General features: G+C 40.9%; 1 protein-coding gene across 1 annotated transcript in view; it reads right to left on the bottom strand.

The window, feature by feature from the left end:
* The window catches only part of NELL2 (neural EGFL like 2), a 162,138-nt gene that overhangs the window by 131,981 nt on the left and 8,850 nt on the right, over positions 1-21,307 (bottom strand). The window contains exon 3 of the mRNA XM_065690861.1: positions 8,249-8,399. Coding sequence (XP_065546933.1) covers positions 8,249-8,399 — 151 coding nt within the window. The remainder of the gene's footprint in view (positions 1-8,248; positions 8,400-21,307) is intronic.

The following is a 21,307-nucleotide window of genomic DNA, read 5'->3' as shown; positions in this document are numbered from 1 at the left end:
GTGCTGCAGTCTGGGCACTGCTCAGTTTACTGGCTTAGCCCCTGCCAGGCACTGCCAACAAAGCATTTTACTGCATTGAGTGAGGAGGGGAAGACAGAATGGCGCTGCTCAGGACACTTGTCTCAGATGGAAAAGAATCAAGTTCAAGTCCCCCTCCAAATCAGGCAGAGCAGAGGAAAAAGCCTCTGAAGCACCCCAGGCAGACAGCTACTGATCTCTTCTTCCACCACAAAAGAGGTCAACCACTTCAGCTCTGCTCTAGCACAACACTGCTCATTGCACTGGATAACTATGGAGGACAAGTGAGGAGGAGGAAGGTGCGCTCCTGGTAAGCACAGGAGACAGAGCCCATGCTGGGACATGCATCAAGTAACACCCTCCAGGTTGGAAAGTTCATGGGAGAGAAAAGCCAAGCAATAGGTGACTGGAAGGGCAGAGACACACCACCCACACACATTCACCCCCACAAAACTGCACAGTATTGCAGCTTCTCTCCAGCCAGAAAGAAGCCACAGCACAACATAGGTCTGTCACTAGTCTCAATTCAATCTACAGGATTCAGGCTCACGAGAACATTTTCTAAGAAGTTCTTGACCAGATCACCCTGGATTAGTTGGTGCTGCAATGATTTACATCAGCAGACAGGCTGGCTTCATTTGATTTCACGAAGTTACAGGAAGGTGTTTTTAAGGTGTGTGCATTACAATGATTTACATTCCCACTGGCAATCTTTTCCTTTTTTTTTTTTTTTTTTGGTCACAAACTGAAGCAAAAAAGCCCCAGGCAATAGTGACAAGGCATCAATCAATTTAATAATAACCCTTATAAACAACACTTAAAGAAACTGGTGATTGGCGACAGCCAACTAAGGGAAAATTGTGCCTGACAAATCTGGTGGCCTACTACAATGGAGTGAGAGCATTGGAGGACAAAGGAAGAGCAACTGACACCATCTACCTGGACTTGTGCAAGTCATTTGACACTGTCCCATGTGACATCCTCATCTCTGAACTGGAGAGACACAGATTTGATGGATGGAAAAAGGAACTGGATGGATGGTTACACTCGAAGAGTTGTGGTCAACAGTTCAATGTCCAAGTGAAGACCAGTGACAAGTGGTGTTCCTCAGGGAACTGGTTTTGGAACCACCACTGTTCAACATCTTTGTCAGCCATATAGCAAGTTTGCCAATGACACCAGCCTGTGTGGTGTGGTCAAAACACTGGAGGGAAAGGGTGGCATCCGGAAGGACACTGACATGCTTGAGTGGTGGGCCAGTGCCAGCATCATGAAGTTCAACAAGGCCAAGTGCAAGGTCCTACAGGTGAGTCAAGGCAAAATACACACTGAGTGGAGAATGGATTGAGAGCAGCCTTTAGGAGAAGGACTTGGGGGTGTTGGTTGGTGAGAAGCCCAACACAGCCCAGGATTGTGCACTGCCAACCATGTACTGGGCTTCATCAAAAGGAGCATGACCAGCAGGTCAAGGGAGGTGATTCTCCCCCTCTACTCCGCTCTGGTGAGACCCCAAGGACTTGGGGGTGTTGGTTGGTGAGAAGCCCAACACAGCCCAGGATTGTGCACTGCCAACCATGTACTGGGCTTCATCAAAAGGAGCATGACCAGCAGGTCAAGGGAGGTGATTCTCCCCCTCTACTCCGCTCTGGTGAGACCCCACCCTCAGTACTGTCAGTATCTACATAGAGAATCCTTTGTCCCATGGAATGAATCTTCTCACACACTAAAAAAGCAGTGAATAAAGAAAATACTACTTTTTTTTTTTCTTTTTTTGACACCTTTGATGAAAAACAAAAACTGCATCAAAAGAAAAGAAGGCTGATAGGAAAAGAGTTTTAAATCGCTAGAAGAAGTCAGCTCAAAAGCAACTGATAGTTATGAACAAATTTAAGAGGGTTCATATCATAACTATGGTCAGACCAGTAAGAAACAGCAACTAAGATATACTACCAAAAAAACCCAAAATACAGAATCACAACCCTCCACTCTTCCATCAAAGAAGAGCACAGAGTGGTTTAAATAGCAGAAATAAGCTACTACTACTTTTGGCAGAGGGAACAGCCATGTACACCTTTAACTTTTGAAAATTAATCCCATGTTATTCTTGCCTAACCTCTGCTCTGCAAGTTATTGATGGGAGATTTCCCTCAAATGAACCCAACATAACTTGACAGTATTGGCTTAAGTGGTAAATATTGGAAGTTATTCTCAGTGTTAATGCTTTTGCAACAGATTTTGTGATGTCTGAGAGGACACTTCACACTATCCCAGAAATACAGACACTAATATATCAAAAGCTGTTCCACCTCTATCTTAATGTAATGGTCAAGCAACAGAACAAACATCTCTGGCAACTTATCTCCTTGTACACCTAAGTCAGTAAGAAAGAACTTGTTCCAGATAATTTCCTCCTAGACACTGAAAGAGGTCTGACACTGCTGTTCAGTGCAACCCATTTGACAGCAGACAACCACAAGACACCAACTGTGAAAGTGCTAAGTAAGGCAGAAATTGAGTAAATTAGTAGAGATACACAATTAAGTGTAGGGAATGTCTGTCCATAATATTCTATTGATTTCAGTATTCTGTTTCAAGATACAAAGAGCATTAACTGAAGGAAAAAAAATGGTTAAACTACAATCCAGTGATTTCATTGTTTAAGAGCCCTAATACACAGGATCTCAAGAGATATGAATATAACATTAGTTGCATAAAGCCATCTAACCACAAAGGGAGGAAAAGCTTTATTACATCTCTCCGCTGTTGCCAATTAAATGAAAATATGCGATGGAATAGTGAGACCTAACATATATTACAACCCCATTGCAGATTAAAATCATCTCTCTGCTGATTCTTCCATCAAAAAGAAAAAAGTGAGGCAAATTCAGAAGTGAAATGAAGAGGATAATACAGCTTAAACTGAAGGCTGAGAGCAAACACACAGCAATCAGCATTTAACAATGCTTCCACTTGACTTAAGGCATCATTCAAAATGCTTACCTTGTAATTGTAAAGAACAATATATTTTAGGCAGGGCACTCTATGTGGTCAAGGTGATGCTCTCGAGCTAAGAAAACATCTGTAACTTCTGCCTTTCAGACATATTCCATACATAAATCTGCCTAGAAAGATGTAGAAACTCATCTGAAGGATTACTGATGTGCAATATGGACTCCCTGACACCACAAAAGTTTTCTTGAAAGTATCACCTCCAAAGTACACCAAAAACTACCACTGCCTGAACTCCTTGGTCGCTCTAATCAGTGGGGAAAAAAGCAATCTCTGAAGAATATGAATAAACTAGAAAGGGATAGTAGCAGGTATCATTTGAGATTCATTCACTTTAAGATTCAAGGCCAGGTTGGACAGAGCCTTGGGTGACATGGTTTAGTGTGAGGTGTCCCTGCCCATGGCAGGGGGATTGGAACTAGATGATCTTAAAGTCCTTTCCAACCCTAACTATTCTATGATTCTATGATTCTAAGATCATTTTTAATGGATTTGATTATATTAAAACTAGAGAAAAACATTCATCCTAAAAGGGGAAGGTACCTTTGATACTTAACTAGGAATAGGAAAAAAAACATTCAATAGAGTAGAAGAAGATTACTATGTCTGCAGAAAATCCTTTCAGGAACTACTTTTTGTGGTGACAGCAACAGCTCAGCCTCAGTAAATGCCCAAGCCTCAGATTTACATGAAGAACTTCTGCATCAATCTGATAGCCTGGGGACAATATTCACTATATGACGTTAGAAGGGAAACTTTGGGAGTGCAGTCCTGTCAACTTCTAAGACTCAAAGCCTTAAGCAGTTGCATGACCATATCTCAGTGGAAGTACTCATTTTTTTACGTTCCTCACAAGGGAACCAGCAAAAAAAAGAACAAAACAAACACACACAGAGAACAAAAAAAGCCTACAGAAACAGACAACACAGACTGAATCAGTAAACTCTGAATCATGTAAACTATTTTAAGTATACAGTTTTAAAGAGAACTATAGAACTTAAAAAGTACCTGCAATTTAGGAAATGTCCTCAGTTGCTGTAAATTAGTGTATTTGCACCACAGATCCATTCAAAGACAGGATGAGCTTTTACTCTGATTTATCTGCATCAAAACAAGCATGACCAGCAGGTCAAAGGAGGTGATCCTGCCCCTCTACTCTGCTCTTGTGAGACCTCACCTGGAGTATTGTGTGCAGTTCTGGTGTCCTCAACATAAAAAGGACATGGAATTGTTAGAACAAGTCCAGAGGAGGCCACGAGGATGATCAGGGGACTGGAGCACCTCCCGTATGAAGATAGGCTGAGGAAGTTGGGGCTGTTCAGCCTGGACAAGAGAAGGCTGCGTGGAGACCTCATAGCAGCCTTCCAGTATCTGAAGGGGTCTACAAGGATGCTAGGGAGGGACTCTTCATCAGGGACTGTAGTGACAGGACAAGGGGTAATAGGTTAAAACTTAAACAGGGGAAGTTTAGATTGGATATAAGTAGGAAGTTCTTTCCTGTTAGGGTGGTGAGGCACTGGAATGGGTTGCCCAGGGAGGTTATGAATGCTCCATCCCTGGCTTTATTCAAGGCCTGTTTGGATGAAGCCTTGTGTGAGATGGTTTAGTGTGAGACGTTCCTGCCCATGGCAGGGGGTTTGGAACTATATAATCTTAAGGTCCTTTCCAACCCTAACTATTCTATCATTCTATTTTCAAAAACATGTATTTCCCAATCCAGTGAATAAGTGAACACACCTTTTTCCACTTTTAAACATTTTGATTTTCTTGTACCCTACAAATTTTTACCCGAGAACCATTCACTGTTATGAAACCTCTGTAAAATAAAACATGAGAAAAGTCACTTGTGTGATAACTAAGTATATCTTTCAGTTACTGCCACCTTCAGCCTTCCTTAACGCCGTACCACTCCTTGTTTCAGAAAAGTCAGAGCTAGAACTGACTTCTTTAACTTAAAAACTACAGCCAGGTGTGATTCTATCCCATGACACAGCAGTTAATATTAGTAGCACAACTTTTTGACTTCAGAGGAGCTATGCAAGGCTAAAGCTGATACAAAAGAGTGGAGTCAGGCCTGACATTGCTCTTTCCCCTACCAACTATGATGATTGCTGCAACAGGGAGGTGTTTAAGAAATAAAGGACTGTTACAGGCAAGTCCGTGGTCAGAAGTGGGCAAGGTCAGAAAGATGGAAATCTAGCACTGAAGAAGCAGTTACATAATGTAAGGCATTCTAGTGCTTATTTTTAACTACATTCTCTCATCTTTATTGTCATTCATCATAAAAGAAAAAGAAAGACATAGGAGATACTACACAAGACTCAGAAATGCTAGATAATTCCAGTATTATCCACACCTAAGTCAGCCCTCATTTTAACACCATTAAATTGATCAAACACTACTGTGGCACACAGGCATCCTTCTGTACATCCTGGCAGAGAATAGACCAGAATGTGCTCATTAAAAGCTTAAAGGCACATCTAATTTAATAGCCACAAGTTCTTTCTGGCCTTACTTCTGTTGAGACTGATTTTACACCTGCTGAAGGCAATGAAGATTTTTCCCTGACTGTAAAGGGATCAGATTAGGCCTAACATTTTTAAAACAAACCCTTCGAGTTTCTTTTTAAATAGGTTACCTAATATTCTCCCAAAGAAAGCAATGAAATATTCACAGGTAGATGGTTCTTTAGCTGCCTCACCCAAAGCTGACATAATGAGTGACTATTTGCCCAAATCACCTGGAATGTTTTTATTCTTCTTCCTTTTTGATTACCCAAAGGCTTACATGGAGATCCCCAAAACAACCATAAAGCATACATCCCTACAGAAAAACTGTAAACTCTAGGCGTTACTTAAGAGAACATAGTAAGATAAAGAGGTCACACTGGCTAAAGTGGCGGTAGGAGGGTATTTTTCCAGCAAGATATGAACTGGGTACTAGCTTCATTTTTCATACTTCTAACATTATAATATTAGAGTACAAGGAGTTTACACAGCTAAAAGGGGCCTCAAAAACACTTGTCAATGCCACAGTTACATATTCACAGCTAATATACCTGTACACATAAAGGAGACCTTCTGATTTCAGCTATAAACCCTGACAAATGTTTTCCCTTGCAGTTTAACAGTTCAAATTCCAATATGCAGATAAACAAAGATGGTGAAAATGTAACAATAAAACCTGCAAATATTTAAGGTATGAAAAAGTATCAATGTTATCAACATATTGTTCAAAAATCTAATCACCCATCCCTAAGAATATACCAATATAAAATAATAGGGTTTTCAGAGTCCTATTTGTCATCCTTTTACAACCTTATTATATATGGGCATAGACAGATGACATGGACAGACCAGATCCAAATTATATAAGCAGCATTATGTTTGTTTGGCCACTTGACCTGGAGACCAGGCACTGTTCTATCCTTGTCTTTTCTTTGCTGCTGCTGGATAGAATCAATTTAATGCATTCTCGTTTGCGTAAGACTAATAGTGGGTCTACTTGCCCAGCTTTACTCACATCAGGAATTACTTTCCCAACCAATACCTCAAATTCTTCTGCAACCCGACAATGAAAGTTCATTGCACATTATTTTTGGTAATTTTATCACTCTTCATGATCATTAAGTGGCAAGTGTTTTCTCCCAGCTCATCACCCTCCAACTTAATGTCTACTGAGTTTTGCCCAGTTACACTAGACATCTTTTTGATCTTCTATAGCATGTCTCTTTCTATATTCCATTCTGGGGGCCAGGAAAGGTTTTCTAGCAAACATTGCCTCCCTTCAAAAGCCTATGGTTATTCTCTTCTCCAAAGTCTGAGAGTTTCACATCGGTGACCTATTTGCCCACCTCTGCTGCTATTTTGGCACATGAAGGTTTCATCTCTATTTTGGTATTTCAAATATAGTTGCAACTAATATAGTCCAACTGATCTATGTTCATCCTTCAAATGTAGGAATAGGCTTTGTCAGGGCACAGCTGGCTCTGCAGACCTACCCCCTCATTTGAGATAGAATAAACTTTTACATAGTGTGTACACAGGGTGGTACAGTCTGAGTTTGAAACTTAATCACAGCTGCCAAATTCCACCCCTTGCAAATTGCTCGCTCCTGCAGATGAGAATTAGGTAACAGTTAACAGAGAAGCCTCATGGTGGTTCTATGGTATAACATCTGTAAGTACCATCCAACAGGAATTCAACCATCCCCTTGCAACATTTAAAGATGTTTTTACAAAGTGGGCATATAATGATCCTTGGGAATGTTTCCCTTTTTCTCTTCTTTTTGCCTGTTTTGTGGTGTTTGCTTTTTTTAAATAGGTAAATTGCAGAAGATGGGGCCTCTGGGAAACGGAAAATAAAGTAGAATTGGAGCATCTTCCAGCACAAATTAATTGTCACTATGCTGCTAATGACAACTTGTACAGTCACGTAAAAGCAGCCATTTTGCTTTGCTTGAACATCTGTCTTCACCTTTCGTTTCTTTTTTGCTATTTTGTATTGAGACCATCATCAAGAATTATTGGACTGTACATAGGAAAATGAAAAGGACTATGAACCTCAAGCAGAGGTCATCTGTTGCTCATGCTAATGCCTGCTTAGAAAGTGCACATTTTAAACCCCCTTTTGGTTCTGTCACAGAATCATAGGGCAGTTATCTTTAATAGCTGTTGCTCAGACAGATACATAAAGAATATCTTATTTCTCTAGCAGTCATTATCCTATCAAAGGGATAATCCTCAAATGCTCCATGTTATTCACTTTAGCTTTTGACAACATTTCGAATAAAGTGCTCTGCCATTCATGGGAGGTGTAAGCCCAGAAATTTAGGATCTTTGGCTTTTTTTTTTTAACTGCTTGCAGTATTAAATACCAACTGGTGAAGAGGTGGATGTACTGGGCCAGGCTTTGTGAATCAGCATAGCTGTATTGATATGACAGTTTTACACCAGCTAAGCATCTGGTCCTTATGCTTATGAATGACAAGAGAGAACTGGCTTTTCATGCCCTCAGTTGCAAGAGACATTTAAAGCGAACAGCTGTTCCACTCTCCCTTCACTGATTTGGACTTGTGCATTTTTATGAATCTGCACAATATGCCTACTATAAATATTTTCAAATGACCTATTACACAACAATTTTGCTCTAATTTATGATCAATTTTTGACTGTGTTAATATACATACCTTCATTAACTAGCATACATGTAGCATTACTTACCTGTGATCTAAATGATGAATAGAGAGAATAACTCCTGAATTCAAATGGGCTTGTTTTAAGGTCACCAGGATTGTGAATTCGTATTTATTTCTTAACTTCTGAAAGAAGATTTCAGCAGTTTCTGGAGATGCCTTGACACTTCTTGAAGTATCTGGGGAAAAAAAAAAAAAACAAAAGAAACAGAAAAAACGCTCATATAAAATCTTGTTTTACTTTACATCCCCAACTCAGAGAGCTTACAAAGTAACAAGCTGCTTCTGAGGAGCACAACTGAACAGACAGGAAGAAGCAGGGACCAAGGTATTTTAAGCACCAGCTTGTACAATCAATGGGATCCATTTCAGTGAAAGAGAACACATTTTCTAGGACACCTAGAAAATTCTATGCTGGGTATGGATGGGTTGTTTTGTTTTTAACACAGGGTCATAACCCTTTTACTTTCTCCGTGGATGGCCAGATGGTACCTTTAATACCTCGTCCAAATGTGGACTGAGTGACAACATTGGGTATGAACTTAAGCTGTGAAGCGTGACCTGGGCAACTTCTTAATGACTTCTACAAAAATGTTATGCTTAATAGCTATGCACAGTTAATTAGGAAAAAAAATGGAATTAAAAAGAGCAGCATCTCTTGGGTGGCACAATTTACTCAGCTTTAAGTAATAGTTATAAATTTACTTAAAACCTTACCATCATTAAAAATACATTGTTGCTAATTAATCACTATATACTCCAGTTGTGCAGCAGGTTGCTGCTGCTTCTTGCACAGGATGTCATGAACATTTGTTACAGTAATTACACACACACGATTAAGATTTTGCTTTTAAAACCTTACACACAACCAAGACGTAAAGCGATGTTTCTGCTGAATTTGCACAGAACATGCACAGAAAATAAAAAGGCCCAACCTTAAGCCCTCTGGAGAGAGAATTTACAAAATAAGATGTCAAATGCTAAAGAAACAATTCCCAAGGTTTTCCATAGTACATTATACTAGAAAAAATTAATATATATTTTTAATGCACAAAATCAATTCATTAGCATGGGTAATCAACTGTGTACGAGCTAAATGAATCCACAGGCTTCTTGTCATTGCAATTTGACCACCCTGCTTTAACTTGCTAGGACACTATTTCAGGGACAGCAACAGCAGTAGGGAGCTAACTGCAATAGATTCTCCACAAGGTGATTTTCTTTTGGCAGTGATGGATGCTGAGCTCTCAAGTACGTTTACACCATGGTTCTTAAAAACAGGTTTAGTCTTTAAGCTCTACCTGTGAAGACGCTACTCTGCATTAACAGCAAACAGTTTATTGTGGTTCACGGACCAGGAATATCTTTTAATATGCACTGGAGAAACTAAACAACCTGTACAACCCTGAAGTCCTAACCAAGCTCCTGCACACCATCACACCAGGCTGAACTCAAGTCATTTTTGATGACAATTATACCAAATACCTATGATATTCTCATCAGTAACTGATGAAAGAAAGTATATACACCCCTAACATTACACAAGGCCAGTTCCAGTTATAGATGATTATCTATCTCCCCCTCCTACATGCACTTTCTTCTAACTGGAACTACTGGGATGCAAACACTGCACTACAGATGCCCTGTTCTTTAGCAAGGAAACAAACCCTTGTCACCATGTGGAGCTCTCCAGAGCCCTCCCAGTCCTCACTGCTCCAGTGGGGCAGGCAGGGGACGCAGAGTTGACTCTCCACCCTCAAGAGAGGAATCTTTTTTGAGATTTACTCATGTCACCCCTGTGACATGGTAGGATGAGAGTTTTCCATACTTTTATCTATAAAACCTTGACTCAATATATAATTCTTATAATTATATTAACCCTATAATTATTCATCATGGCCTTAGACTATCTTCTTGCATATAGACAATAGCATTGAGACCTGGTTAGATCATGCTGGAAGCCTATATATAAAGATTGTCACATTACTTCTAGAGCATTAAACTGCCTAAACACATGGCCATTCCGGTTTGGTATTGCAAATAAATCAGTTCAGACTTGCTGCACCAAAAAGCTACACAGCCTTTTGAATTACTACTACTCTGATGAAGCACTAACACTGTTTGCTCAGGGCAGGCACCAGGTGGATTTCTTAAAGAGAAAGAACTGAAGGGTCCTTGATCTATTAGATACATTCTTTTCACACTAACGCAACAGTGCAAATCCTTCATTCCAATTGCCTTTGAACACCAGTGGTAGGTGCTTGACAGACCACCAGCTGTGCTCAATAAATACTGATTCAGGCTTGTTCTTGACATTTGGTTTCTAGTAATCATTTTAAGATCAGAGGAAAACACTTTACTGGAACTGGACTTCTTTCATAACAGCTTGGAAAATCAAACTGGTATCTCTCAGATAACAATTTGTGGTTTCTCAACAATTACATAAAAATGTTGTACTGTGAACATTGCTAATACACAAAACCAAAGGCATAAATCTTTTCATATTAGAGGGCAAAAATAAGGAGAGAACTATTAGCTTGAAAGAGAAATTTGTCTCTAGCCATGATACCTGTGTATTGCATTTACTTTCCTAGAACACTGTGTTTGGTTTGACCACACCACAACAACTCACAAATCCACAGTGCTACCATTCCATCTTTATAGAAGAATGAAGTTCAAAGTGACAATGAAAGAAACAAAATAATACGAACTCAAAGCACATTGACCTGAACAAGGAGCGCAAAGTTTATAGCATGGAAATGCCTATAGAAGGAATAACCCTCACATGGTAACACATGAGGCTGGGCTGAGACATTCCATTTAGGAAAAGTACTGAAAAAAAATACAACAGACTGAGGGAAAGAGGCTGGAGGAAGAGAGACTTAATTCATGCCATGGTTGGCAATGATAACAATTTACAAGGATGCAGATAAACGTAGGTGCTGGTCAACCTTCAGCTGCGAGATGTTGTTATGAGGTGGATCAGCTGGCAACAGGCACAGAAAACCAAGTCTTTCAAGATGTAACATTTCAAAGCAATCTGAAAACCCTGTGAAGAAACCCACTGACCATAGGACCTGCAGGAACTCAGCCCTTCAGAGGACAAACTTAGTGGTTGTCTCTACCTTGTGCTTCCAACAGCCCTCACAACTAGGACGTCTTCTCCCCTCAGGGACAATCTGCAGTCAGAGCTTTGCAGCAAACACCTAAGAAATGCAAGTGTTCCCTGAAGGTGTCAAGTGCAGATATTGTCACTTCACTCATGCTCATGAGATGGTAATTACTGCACTGTAACCAAGACAGTAAGTCTAACTTTCAAAAGGACTCACTCCACAGCCTAAACTGATGCTGCAAAAAGAGGTGGTTCTACCCTTTGTTCTGTCACCAGCCTTTAATTGCTTCTCCTCATCCTTATGGTGGTAATTGCACTCATGAAAACATATGAGAGGCCATATGAGGCAACCTAACCCAGCTTTAACTAGCCCAGACACCCCACCTCCCCCCCAAAAAAGGTGTTGAAAGCAGCCATGAACAAGTTACTGGAGGTAAGCAGGAAGACTTCTATGTGCAGCAGCAGCACCTTACTAAATCACACAGAGCAAAGACTACATGCAAATACGGGTTTAGAACAAGCCATTCATTACAGCTGCTTTCCAGTTCATAATAAAAACAGTTACTAAATGGAATGGATAACTTGTCTTAGCAAAGGGTGTGCTCTTGAGTTTCTGAAGTGCATCTAAACCTAAACATATACTGTATGAACTGAATTAGAAAAACTCCTGCAGAACAGTCTTTGAAGGAGGCATCCTAATTAATTGAGCTCCTGAGTTTGTTTCGTGTGCACATAATCAGCTTTTAATAGCAGCATCTATAAATCAATTCTGCATCTGACTGTAGGTTTCCTGAACTACCCAAATTAAATTTTAGTGGTTTGTGAGCAAAAGGAGAAGGGCTGCAGGCTAAAAAGGGTTTGAGAAATATAATAAGGCTAGCTTGATTCTGTTTCATTTTCCTACACGCGTTGGGATAAGTGTCACAAGCATATATTCACACCGTATCACTTCCCCATATTAAATCTTTTGACTGGTCTTTTCCTTAACTAGGGATTTCACATAGCCTACAAACAGCAACAAGAGACTGTTAAATAACCAACTTGGGCTAAGCTGCTCCCAGCCTAGGGGCAGCAAGCAATGCCAAGCCAAAAGCAGAATCTTTACAAGGTTGAAAGGGCACGGCAGGTTTTTTTAAGTGGAGCACAGTGCATTCAAATTCAGGAGCTGCATTCCTGTAATGAAAACTGAAGATAGAAAGAAGTAAACCAACCTTTATTAGACTAAACCCTTGCTAGATGTGTTATGCTTTAGGTACTTCAGTGGGAAGGTTGATTGGTTTGCCTATGTGTTCTTTTCAATACACCTGATTCTTTGTTTGAACTGATACATAAGATACTGGCTGATAAAGCATTCTGAGTTACTTTTCCTGCACATTTGTTCATCCTGTTCTCATGGATTCCAAATCATTTCAGAGAGAACAGCAAAACAGGAGCAGCTATGTTTTTCCAGACCCACACAAACCTGATTGATTTCTCCAAGGTTGTATGAAGGACCTCTGTGGGAGTGGGAAGGCAGTGTAGTTCCACATCCAGTTTAAAAGATGACAAGATATGGGGTAAACACTGACCCTGTAAAGGTCCCATGGGGCCACTCCTAAAGGCCCAGAAGCACTGCCCAGTTCCCAAGTCTGAGTGAACACTGAGACTACAACTCTAATCATATGTCAGGATCCCACCAGATCTAGAACTTAATGCACCCAAGTGCTCCTTACAAACTGGGTACGACCTGGTCTCACCAGAACAAAAACTCACAAATGCTGGTACCCAGCACCTGAGTAAACCTCCCAAGTTGAATGATCAGACCCTTGGGATACCCCAGAGACACCACCACAGTGACCACCAGTTCTGTGTGCCTCCCTTATTTCCGTTAAATAAATGCCTCAATAAGGATGCATGCAAACAACTGCAGTGGATGGGAAGGAGAAGAGGAGGGCAAAATGCACTTCAGCTGAAATAAAACAATTGAAACAGAAACTGACTTGAAGCCAAATCATTAAATCAAATGAAAACAAGGGGGGAAATGTCACAGTTTGTTCTTGCAGCATTTGGGGAGGTTCCAATTGCCTTTGTTTTGTAGCTTTCTCTATTCTGAATGTCAACTACAGCTTTGGCGTGTCATCCAGCAAGGGCTGTCGTCCAGCCCAAATGATACGCAAAGTCCTACAAGTCACAATGGACTGATGCAGGAGGCTAGAAGAAGGACCTTTCTCTAAACAGACACACACATACATATTTTTCCCTCAACTGTATTGACCATTCATACTTATACCCTCAAAAAACATTAATCGTATCGCTTCTGGCCAGAACACTGGCTCACCTACAAGCAATACACTTGTGTGTTTAAAGTCATTTGGACACAGCACACAAATCCACCATGGGACAAGAGGTACCGAGAGCCTCGGCACACATGCTTAAATACAGCTGCAATGTCTCTGATCTGAAATAACCAAACATTATTAAGGACCTAACTTGCTTGTGTAATTGGGAGTAGTTTGTGCATTTGCATAAATAATCATTCATTCAAAGTGCTTTGTTTGTAATGTTTTCTTCTCCATGGTCAAAATCCCCAGGGAATTTTTGCTCGGTTTGTTAAGCTTGTTTACTTGCTTTTTTAACTTTTGAGGGTTTTTTAACATAAAGGAACATTAAAAATTGACAACTATGCACATGAAACTAAACCAGAACATATTTAATAGGGGAAAACCTTCTACCCAATGTGATAGAATGAGATAATTGAGTGGTAGCAAGACCTCAACAATTTCTGCCATATCCTGGCACTGACTTGGATGACTGTTTAGGAAAGAGCTTGCAAAACCAAGACTGAGGAAAGCTACAGCTGTAATATATTATGCATTCACTGTAGATTAAGAATAGTACCACCAAAATCTGTCTAAAAGCATTCTGCAAAAGAGATGATACAACACTAGCTTTACAGTGATTATACCAGCGGCCGGGTTAAGCCTCTCAACTTACGTTATGGCTTCTTCTAGAAATCAAGGAAAGTCACATCAAGCTGAACCTTTCTGTAATGCTAAGCTTAAACTCCCACAGCCCAGCTACTGACTTCCCCTGCTGAAACAGCCTCCTTTGCATCCCTGTGAGACTACAAAACAAATTGTTCAGGTGCTAGCCACTAAAATACAAACAAGCTCTTTCAAAACGTGGACAACCCCCTGAGATGATCTTGAGACTGGGGCTAAGAAATCACTCGTTACGGCTCATACATACTCAACTAGAACATGTGCTGTGTGGAATGGGGAAGGTAGATCTTTCCCTCCAGCCTGGCCACCTAGTACACAAGCAGAATCCAGCTGCTTCGGTGAAGCTGTGAAATGAACAGTCTGGCTGTTCGGCATGATTCCCTGGCCTGGATTAGAGATCAGGGAAATGTCCTTTCAGTGGTGGTGTGTCTCAATATGTCAGCAGCTCAATACAAACAGCCATAGAGGGCAGTTTTGCTTGGTTTGTAGATCTGTATGACATAGGTAAATTGATGATGGGTGAACAAGTGGCAGATTTACACCACTATAGACACCCGTTTGAGCATCAGGACTAGGTATCACAGCCCTCTCAATCTCTGGGTTAATTTGTCAGAGCACAATGCTAAAACGCTTAGACATCTCTCATCCTCCCTTGGCTGTGGTCCCTTCAGCAAAGGAATTTGCAACAGGATTACAAGTGGGAACCATTTATTGTAAGGTAAAGCAGCCCAGCTGCACTGCAACAAGTTAAGCATGCTCTTCCAGAAGTATGTAAAGTCCGTAACAGAGGGTTTCATGAGTTTTGGACTCAGTAGGCAAAAAATACAGAAAGATGCAAATAAATACAGTAAAGATTCTAGTGACTGCATCTACAATAGCATATTCCTGATAATTTTTCAAACCTTTTGCAAATGAAGGGATAAGAAACCTAACAGGTTCAGGACAACCTGAACTTTGAACGTGTAGGTGTCCAGGTTAGAAGTCTGGAGTCTTCACACAAGAGGTTGAAGTAGCTGATTTGCTGCTTCAATTGTATTGCAAGCAATACAGATCCTAGCACACTAGATTGTTACTAAAACAGCTCCCACCAAACTACTAAAGAAAACATCTTTGTGTGCTCCCAAACATTTCTGAGAGGAATATACAGAACGTGCACATCGACACATGCGGAATCATATCAACACAATTAGGAATTTTTAAAGGCATACATGATACAGGAAATCACTCTTCCTTGCCATAAGAAATACTACCCCTTTCACTGTAACTAAGTCATCGTGCTAGAAACTGTCACCAGGAGAGAGGGTGCTACCATTGGGGACCTATTACATGATAACAAAGTGATGAAGATAAATTATGACCTCTGTTCTTGTTACAAAATTTCCACTCCTAGAAAATTAAAATGTGTGATGTATAGTAAGTTCTTCCCCAGGTATTTATTACTATAACGCTTTTTGGTGATTTATAGGTTCCGGGTTATCAATTATACGATGCAATCACTTTTCTGATTACCAGATTTCTCTAGTCTATATTCCAATACTATTCTCAGTTCCTCTCAAATTCTGAAGACTTTATATGCGCTCCCCCATAGGTAATATCAAATATTACTCATTTGTTAGGTTTTTCATGGCCAATACCACTATAAAACCTATTATGTTTGAACAAGAACACAGAGGTAACCTAGAGTAGGATTTCTGTCTGCTTCTTCAAGACAGGTTCCAGCTACATTTTAAAAGGTTGCACCTGCTATAGCTTTATAAAGATATATCTGCATTTATACATACACACTCAGAGCCCTTTAGGTACAAGGTAGTTTTCCAGAAGCTGCTTTGAGAATACCTTGAAAGCTGTGGAGAAAATCAAGCCTATCTTGTTTGCCTTGCTACTGCCATCTGCAGCACATGCGCCTAAGTTATGCTCGGCTGCATACTGTCATAGGAGCACTTTGTGTCAAGCTGACCTAACAACAAACAAAAATATCACACCAAGAAATGCTGTTAACACTGCAGCACTGACTGAAGAGCATAAGAAAAATAATACGCTGCCTTCCAGCCCTACTGCTACTGTAATAAGGGCATGACACACATGAGAACTGCTAAAAGACTGAATTTACTTTTAGTCCCCAGTCATATAGTATGGTTAAGATGAAAAAAGCTACGCAAGTCATGTCAACGGAGAGGACATGGGGAGGAAGCAGTGTTGTCAGCCTTTTCCAAATGAAAAAGCAGGCTACTGAAGGTAAACAAAGCCTTACCAATTAAGAACAAGAAAGTACAAACTTCATGGCAATAATAAACCATACAAGCAGGTTATGCTAGGTGTAGATGCAGCTGGATTACATTAACAGCCCTTCTCCAAAAGGATAAAACACAATTCATGCTTCTCAAAGATATATCCCAGGGGTGAACTGGGTCATGCAATGACACAGTGCAAAAGATTAGCACTCACCATTGGCACCTCCGGATTAAGATAGTGTTTGGTGTAGATACTCCTGTACCCTCTGAGCTACACACCACAGCTCTCCCTCTCTTGTTTCTCACCTACTCGTGCTCTGCTCAGTCATCTTCTCTCAAAACCTCCTTTCCCTGTGGTCAGTTTGCTGCTCCTCAGGACCTACCACCTGCAGGCTGTGTTTCACAGAATCACTTCGGGTGGAGGAAACCTCATGAGATCATCTAGCCCAACCCCAATCATTTGTGGATGCCCTGGAGGGTTTATGTTTTTTTCCCCCCAATATAACTGGTTCATCCCTCTTTGCAAAGGTTCGGATCTCTCATCCTAGTTGAGAGTCACCTTTGGCTTTTGTAGGGTATAACTGGTTTTTACCCACATTAGGGTTAATTACATTTAGCTCTCCAAACTTCTAAGTGCTCAGGCTGACTTATTTTCATACAGCACAATAGTGAGCTTGAATCACTAGTATGAGATCCATCCTCATTTCCCAAATGACCACAGTGAAGTGGTTTCCATGAAAGAGTAACTTCAGACACAAGAACGGCCAACAGTCACAACTTAGAGCTCCAGAAAACCCAAACCTTTATCCCCCACAGCAAAGACAGCACAGTGAGGCAGGGGGAAGGAGACCACCAGTGGAAAAAAAAATTACATCTAAAGCATGCCAGACACATCCAACAACTCTGCTGCTAGCTACGGGTCTCCAGCAGCAGACTGAGCAAACAGCAGCAGACGGGAGGAGAAGGCAGGAGACTGTAAATAGAATTCAGTTACCAGCAGAAATGAGGGGGAAGTGGTAGAGAGATCACACCTGAGAGGAGAGGAGGGACACCCATGCCACCAGCTATACTGACATGCTTGGAAAAATCTCTACTCATGTGATACCTGTTTTGATGCCTGGAATAGGAAAGGTTAGAAGGATTTTGAATCAAGAACATGAAAGAGTAGGGATACCAAGGAATACTACACACACAAACCAGCTATAAGAGCAGACTGACAGAAAGTACATGAAGGGGGAGACAAGCTACTGTTGCCAGAGGTATCAAGGAAGCTGGGGAGGACCAGAGCTCAGGCTCTCCAGCAAGAAGCTTTAAGCCAAATATTAATGGAATTCATACCTCTGTGAATGCGCCTGCTAGCCCCAGTGAATCAGCTACAGGTTCTAAACATATGCCCAATTTATAAGCTTGGATGAGTTAAAATCAGAAACACTTTCAAATCCCCATTTCTTTGCCTTTGTAGACTTGTTTTAACTGAGTACCACTAAAAGATACTCAAGTGCCCTAAAGAATAGTTTTAGGGAGAATACAAAGGCATCAGTTTGATTACTGAGTATCAGGTGTTCGATGCCTCTTCGTGTCATTGAAAATCTCTCCCTATGCTACAACAATTCCACCAATGCTCCAGATCTCCAGAGTACAGAAAGACTTACACCCATGCCATCCTTAGCACATTAACTCAATATCACACACTGACTACAACATAGCTAATGTTTCATGGATTTTTTATTCCATGCTATCTCCTACAAAATCAAAAGTCCGAGGATTTCCACCACTTCCTTTCAGTAGCTATTCCACAATCTAAACTAGTTCATTGTGAAAGCCCCCTTTTATCTTAAATCCTCTCTATTTATAACATCATTATGTTACTCTTAACTCTACCTCTTCAAACATTAAATAATTCCTTCATTTTAAACTTCTAAGAATCTTCTAATAGTAGACACTTATACAACACTTTTGTCATTCTTTGGACAAGCTATACATACACAAGTTCTTTCAAAAGCTTTCCTAGTAAGCCTTTTTGCCATATAATCAGGTTTGATGTTGTTCTCTTCAGAAAAGTATCAGTAAATTCTAGAGAAACCCAGAGAGAATGCAATAACCCCGACGCAATCTCAGTTTTAAAAAAATCCTCAAGCTCCCAGATCTCACTACATTTCCTTATGCTTCAAACACTAACAGTGTTTGCAGGGATTCTTAAGATCATCACTGCACAGGGTAGACAGAGCTTTCCTCAAGTCCACGTCACTCCTTGAATGGGTTCTGAGCAAACTGCAGACTGTTTCAAGTTCAAAGGATATTAGCCAACGTTACAGGAAATCTTATGAGTGCCTTTGGAACAGCTGTGGCCCAACACACAAATGCATGCTTAGGGAGTTATTAAAATAGAACTTATTGACTTCAACCACGCAAAAGCTCCTTTGGAACTTTCTGGATCATTACACAACTGTATTTAGAGACTGGTAGACTTCCAGCCATGGAGTCAAAGCCGGCATGTGTCATCTTCTCTTGATAGGATAAACAGTATGGATGTTAACACCCTCTTATTATACTTAAATAACCATTTAAGCTGGGGAAACTACAAACATTGCTCTACCAGAGAGCACAACTCTAAAACTGGAGGACTTTTCCTTATTATATTCCCTCTATGTTTTCAGAGGGGTTAAACTGCCACTCAAATTCCACTAAAAGATTTCTCAGTTATGGATCACTGGCAATATTGATTGTAATGGCTCCTTTGGAAATATTACAGTCTATTGTAGCAATGCTGTTGCTGCTGCAAATATGTTAATCTGCTAAAAACCTTGTGAACACTCTCTTAGTCTACTTTTCCTTTTAGACCATGCCCATTGCTTTAGCACCTTGCAACAGCATAGTTGTGAGCAGCATCTGCCAAGATGATTCAACAAAAATGTCAGTTTTCTGAACTCACACTTCTCTCTGGAGTCATCAGGATCACGCACCCCCAAAAACATATGCACCAAAAGAAGGAAAGCAAACAAAATGTTGTCAACCATAACAAATAATGAGAGTTTTTTGCTGTAAAATTCTTCCACGTTGAAACTGACTACAGCACTTTTTCCCACCCAAAAAATGGATGTGGTTGTGGGCAACCTGATTTAGCAGAAGGTGTCCCTTCTCATTGCAGAGGACTGGACTAAATGACCTTTGAAGATCCCTTCCAATCCAAACAATTCCACGATTCTATGGTTTAAAAGGGAAGAAAAAAAAGACAAGACATTTACTCCATAAATGGGGCTATGACTTGAATAACTTATTTGCTACAAGCTTGTTTTAAGTTTTTAAAGTTCAGTAACATCTACCTGGCATACCCGAGTGAACATTCACAGTGGGTATTTGTGATGGAAAACACAACCAGGCAAGGAAAAAATAAAACCCAACAAAATCAAACTACCCTTTCTTATCATATTTCTTCTCAGATTTTCCTGAGAAGAAGCCCTTTGGACAAAGGCCAAGATGGAAAAACTACCAATTCTTAAACACTGAGACAAAATACAGAGGAACTGAAACAAAAGACTGACAGGGAAAAAAAGTCAGTGCAAAATAATTTTTCACCGCTTATTCAGCTGTACTGCAGCAGTGCAGGTAGGAGATCTGCACCTTGGCACACAACCAGATGGGACAATACACAGGGAACTGAAGAATCGCTACGTGGAAGTAGAGTTTCCTATGACAGCTATATATAATCTTCAGCTCTTACCCGCTGGTTTTAAATAACTTATAAACTAAGCTCTGTACCTCCCTTAAGACTCAGTGGAAGCAGAGAAGTTAGCAATTCTTGGAGTTATTTTTCCAAGCCAGCACCTATATGCCCTGGAGGATACAGACTAGAAGAACATATGCAAGGCAGGGGAAAGTAGGAAACCTATTTCCCACATCTTATAAGCAAGCAGTAGGGAAAAAACAGACATTATGACTGATTTTGATGAAGGGAGATGTAGGAAATGCTGCGGTCCTCTGTGAATCTCACTGGAGAACAAGCCATGCTGCAGGGAGGGGAGAAACCATAAAAAACCCATTAACCCAGCTAGTCTCGGCCATGCTTCGTGATTACAGAACTATGTCACAGCAAAAGCAATTACATAAGGGTAGCAAGACCCTATTTTCCCTTGTCACTACCCCTTGCTAATGCAATCCTCCCCCAGCAATATGGAAAGATGGGCTTTGACAGCTTCCCAGAAGAGTCGCCATCCCTCTCTCAGAGTACATGGGCTGCAGGGGCTGGGTTCTTTCTGGCACACAGGACAGAAGCTGTCCTGCTGTCAACATCACATCTTTAACTTCAGCCAAGGCCACTGCCAGGAGCAGCTGCCTGGTGAGCAGCCATCTGCACTCAGCTCCTCCTGATGGGAACATCAACTTGGAGAGAGGCATCCTTGGCCTCCACTCCTCCATCCTTCCATCCTGACCTTTCTTACAGCACAAACCAGGGCTCTTCCCTGCACCACCATACTGACACCCTCTTCATGTGTCTGCCTTCTGTACAAGCACAACATACTCATGTGGAGTTCCTCAGGGGTCGGTGCTGGGACCGGTGCTGTTTAATATTTTCATCAATGACCTGGATGAGGGAACTGAGTGCACCCTCAGCAAGTTTGCTGATGACACAAAACTGGGAGGAGTGGCTGACACACCAGAGGACTGTGCTGCCATTCAGCGAGACCTGGACAGGCTGGAGAGTTGGGCGGGGAGAAACTTGATGAAATTTAACAAGGGCAAGTGTAGAGTCTTGCATCTGGGGA

The sequence above is a fragment of the Lathamus discolor genome, chromosome 1 (genome assembly GCF_037157495.1).
Source record: "Lathamus discolor isolate bLatDis1 chromosome 1, bLatDis1.hap1, whole genome shotgun sequence".
In the NCBI taxonomy this organism is placed as follows: domain Eukaryota; kingdom Metazoa; phylum Chordata; class Aves; order Psittaciformes; family Psittacidae; genus Lathamus; species Lathamus discolor.
Note: the sequence above shows the minus strand (reverse complement) of the source record. Positions and strands in the feature narration are given on the sequence as shown.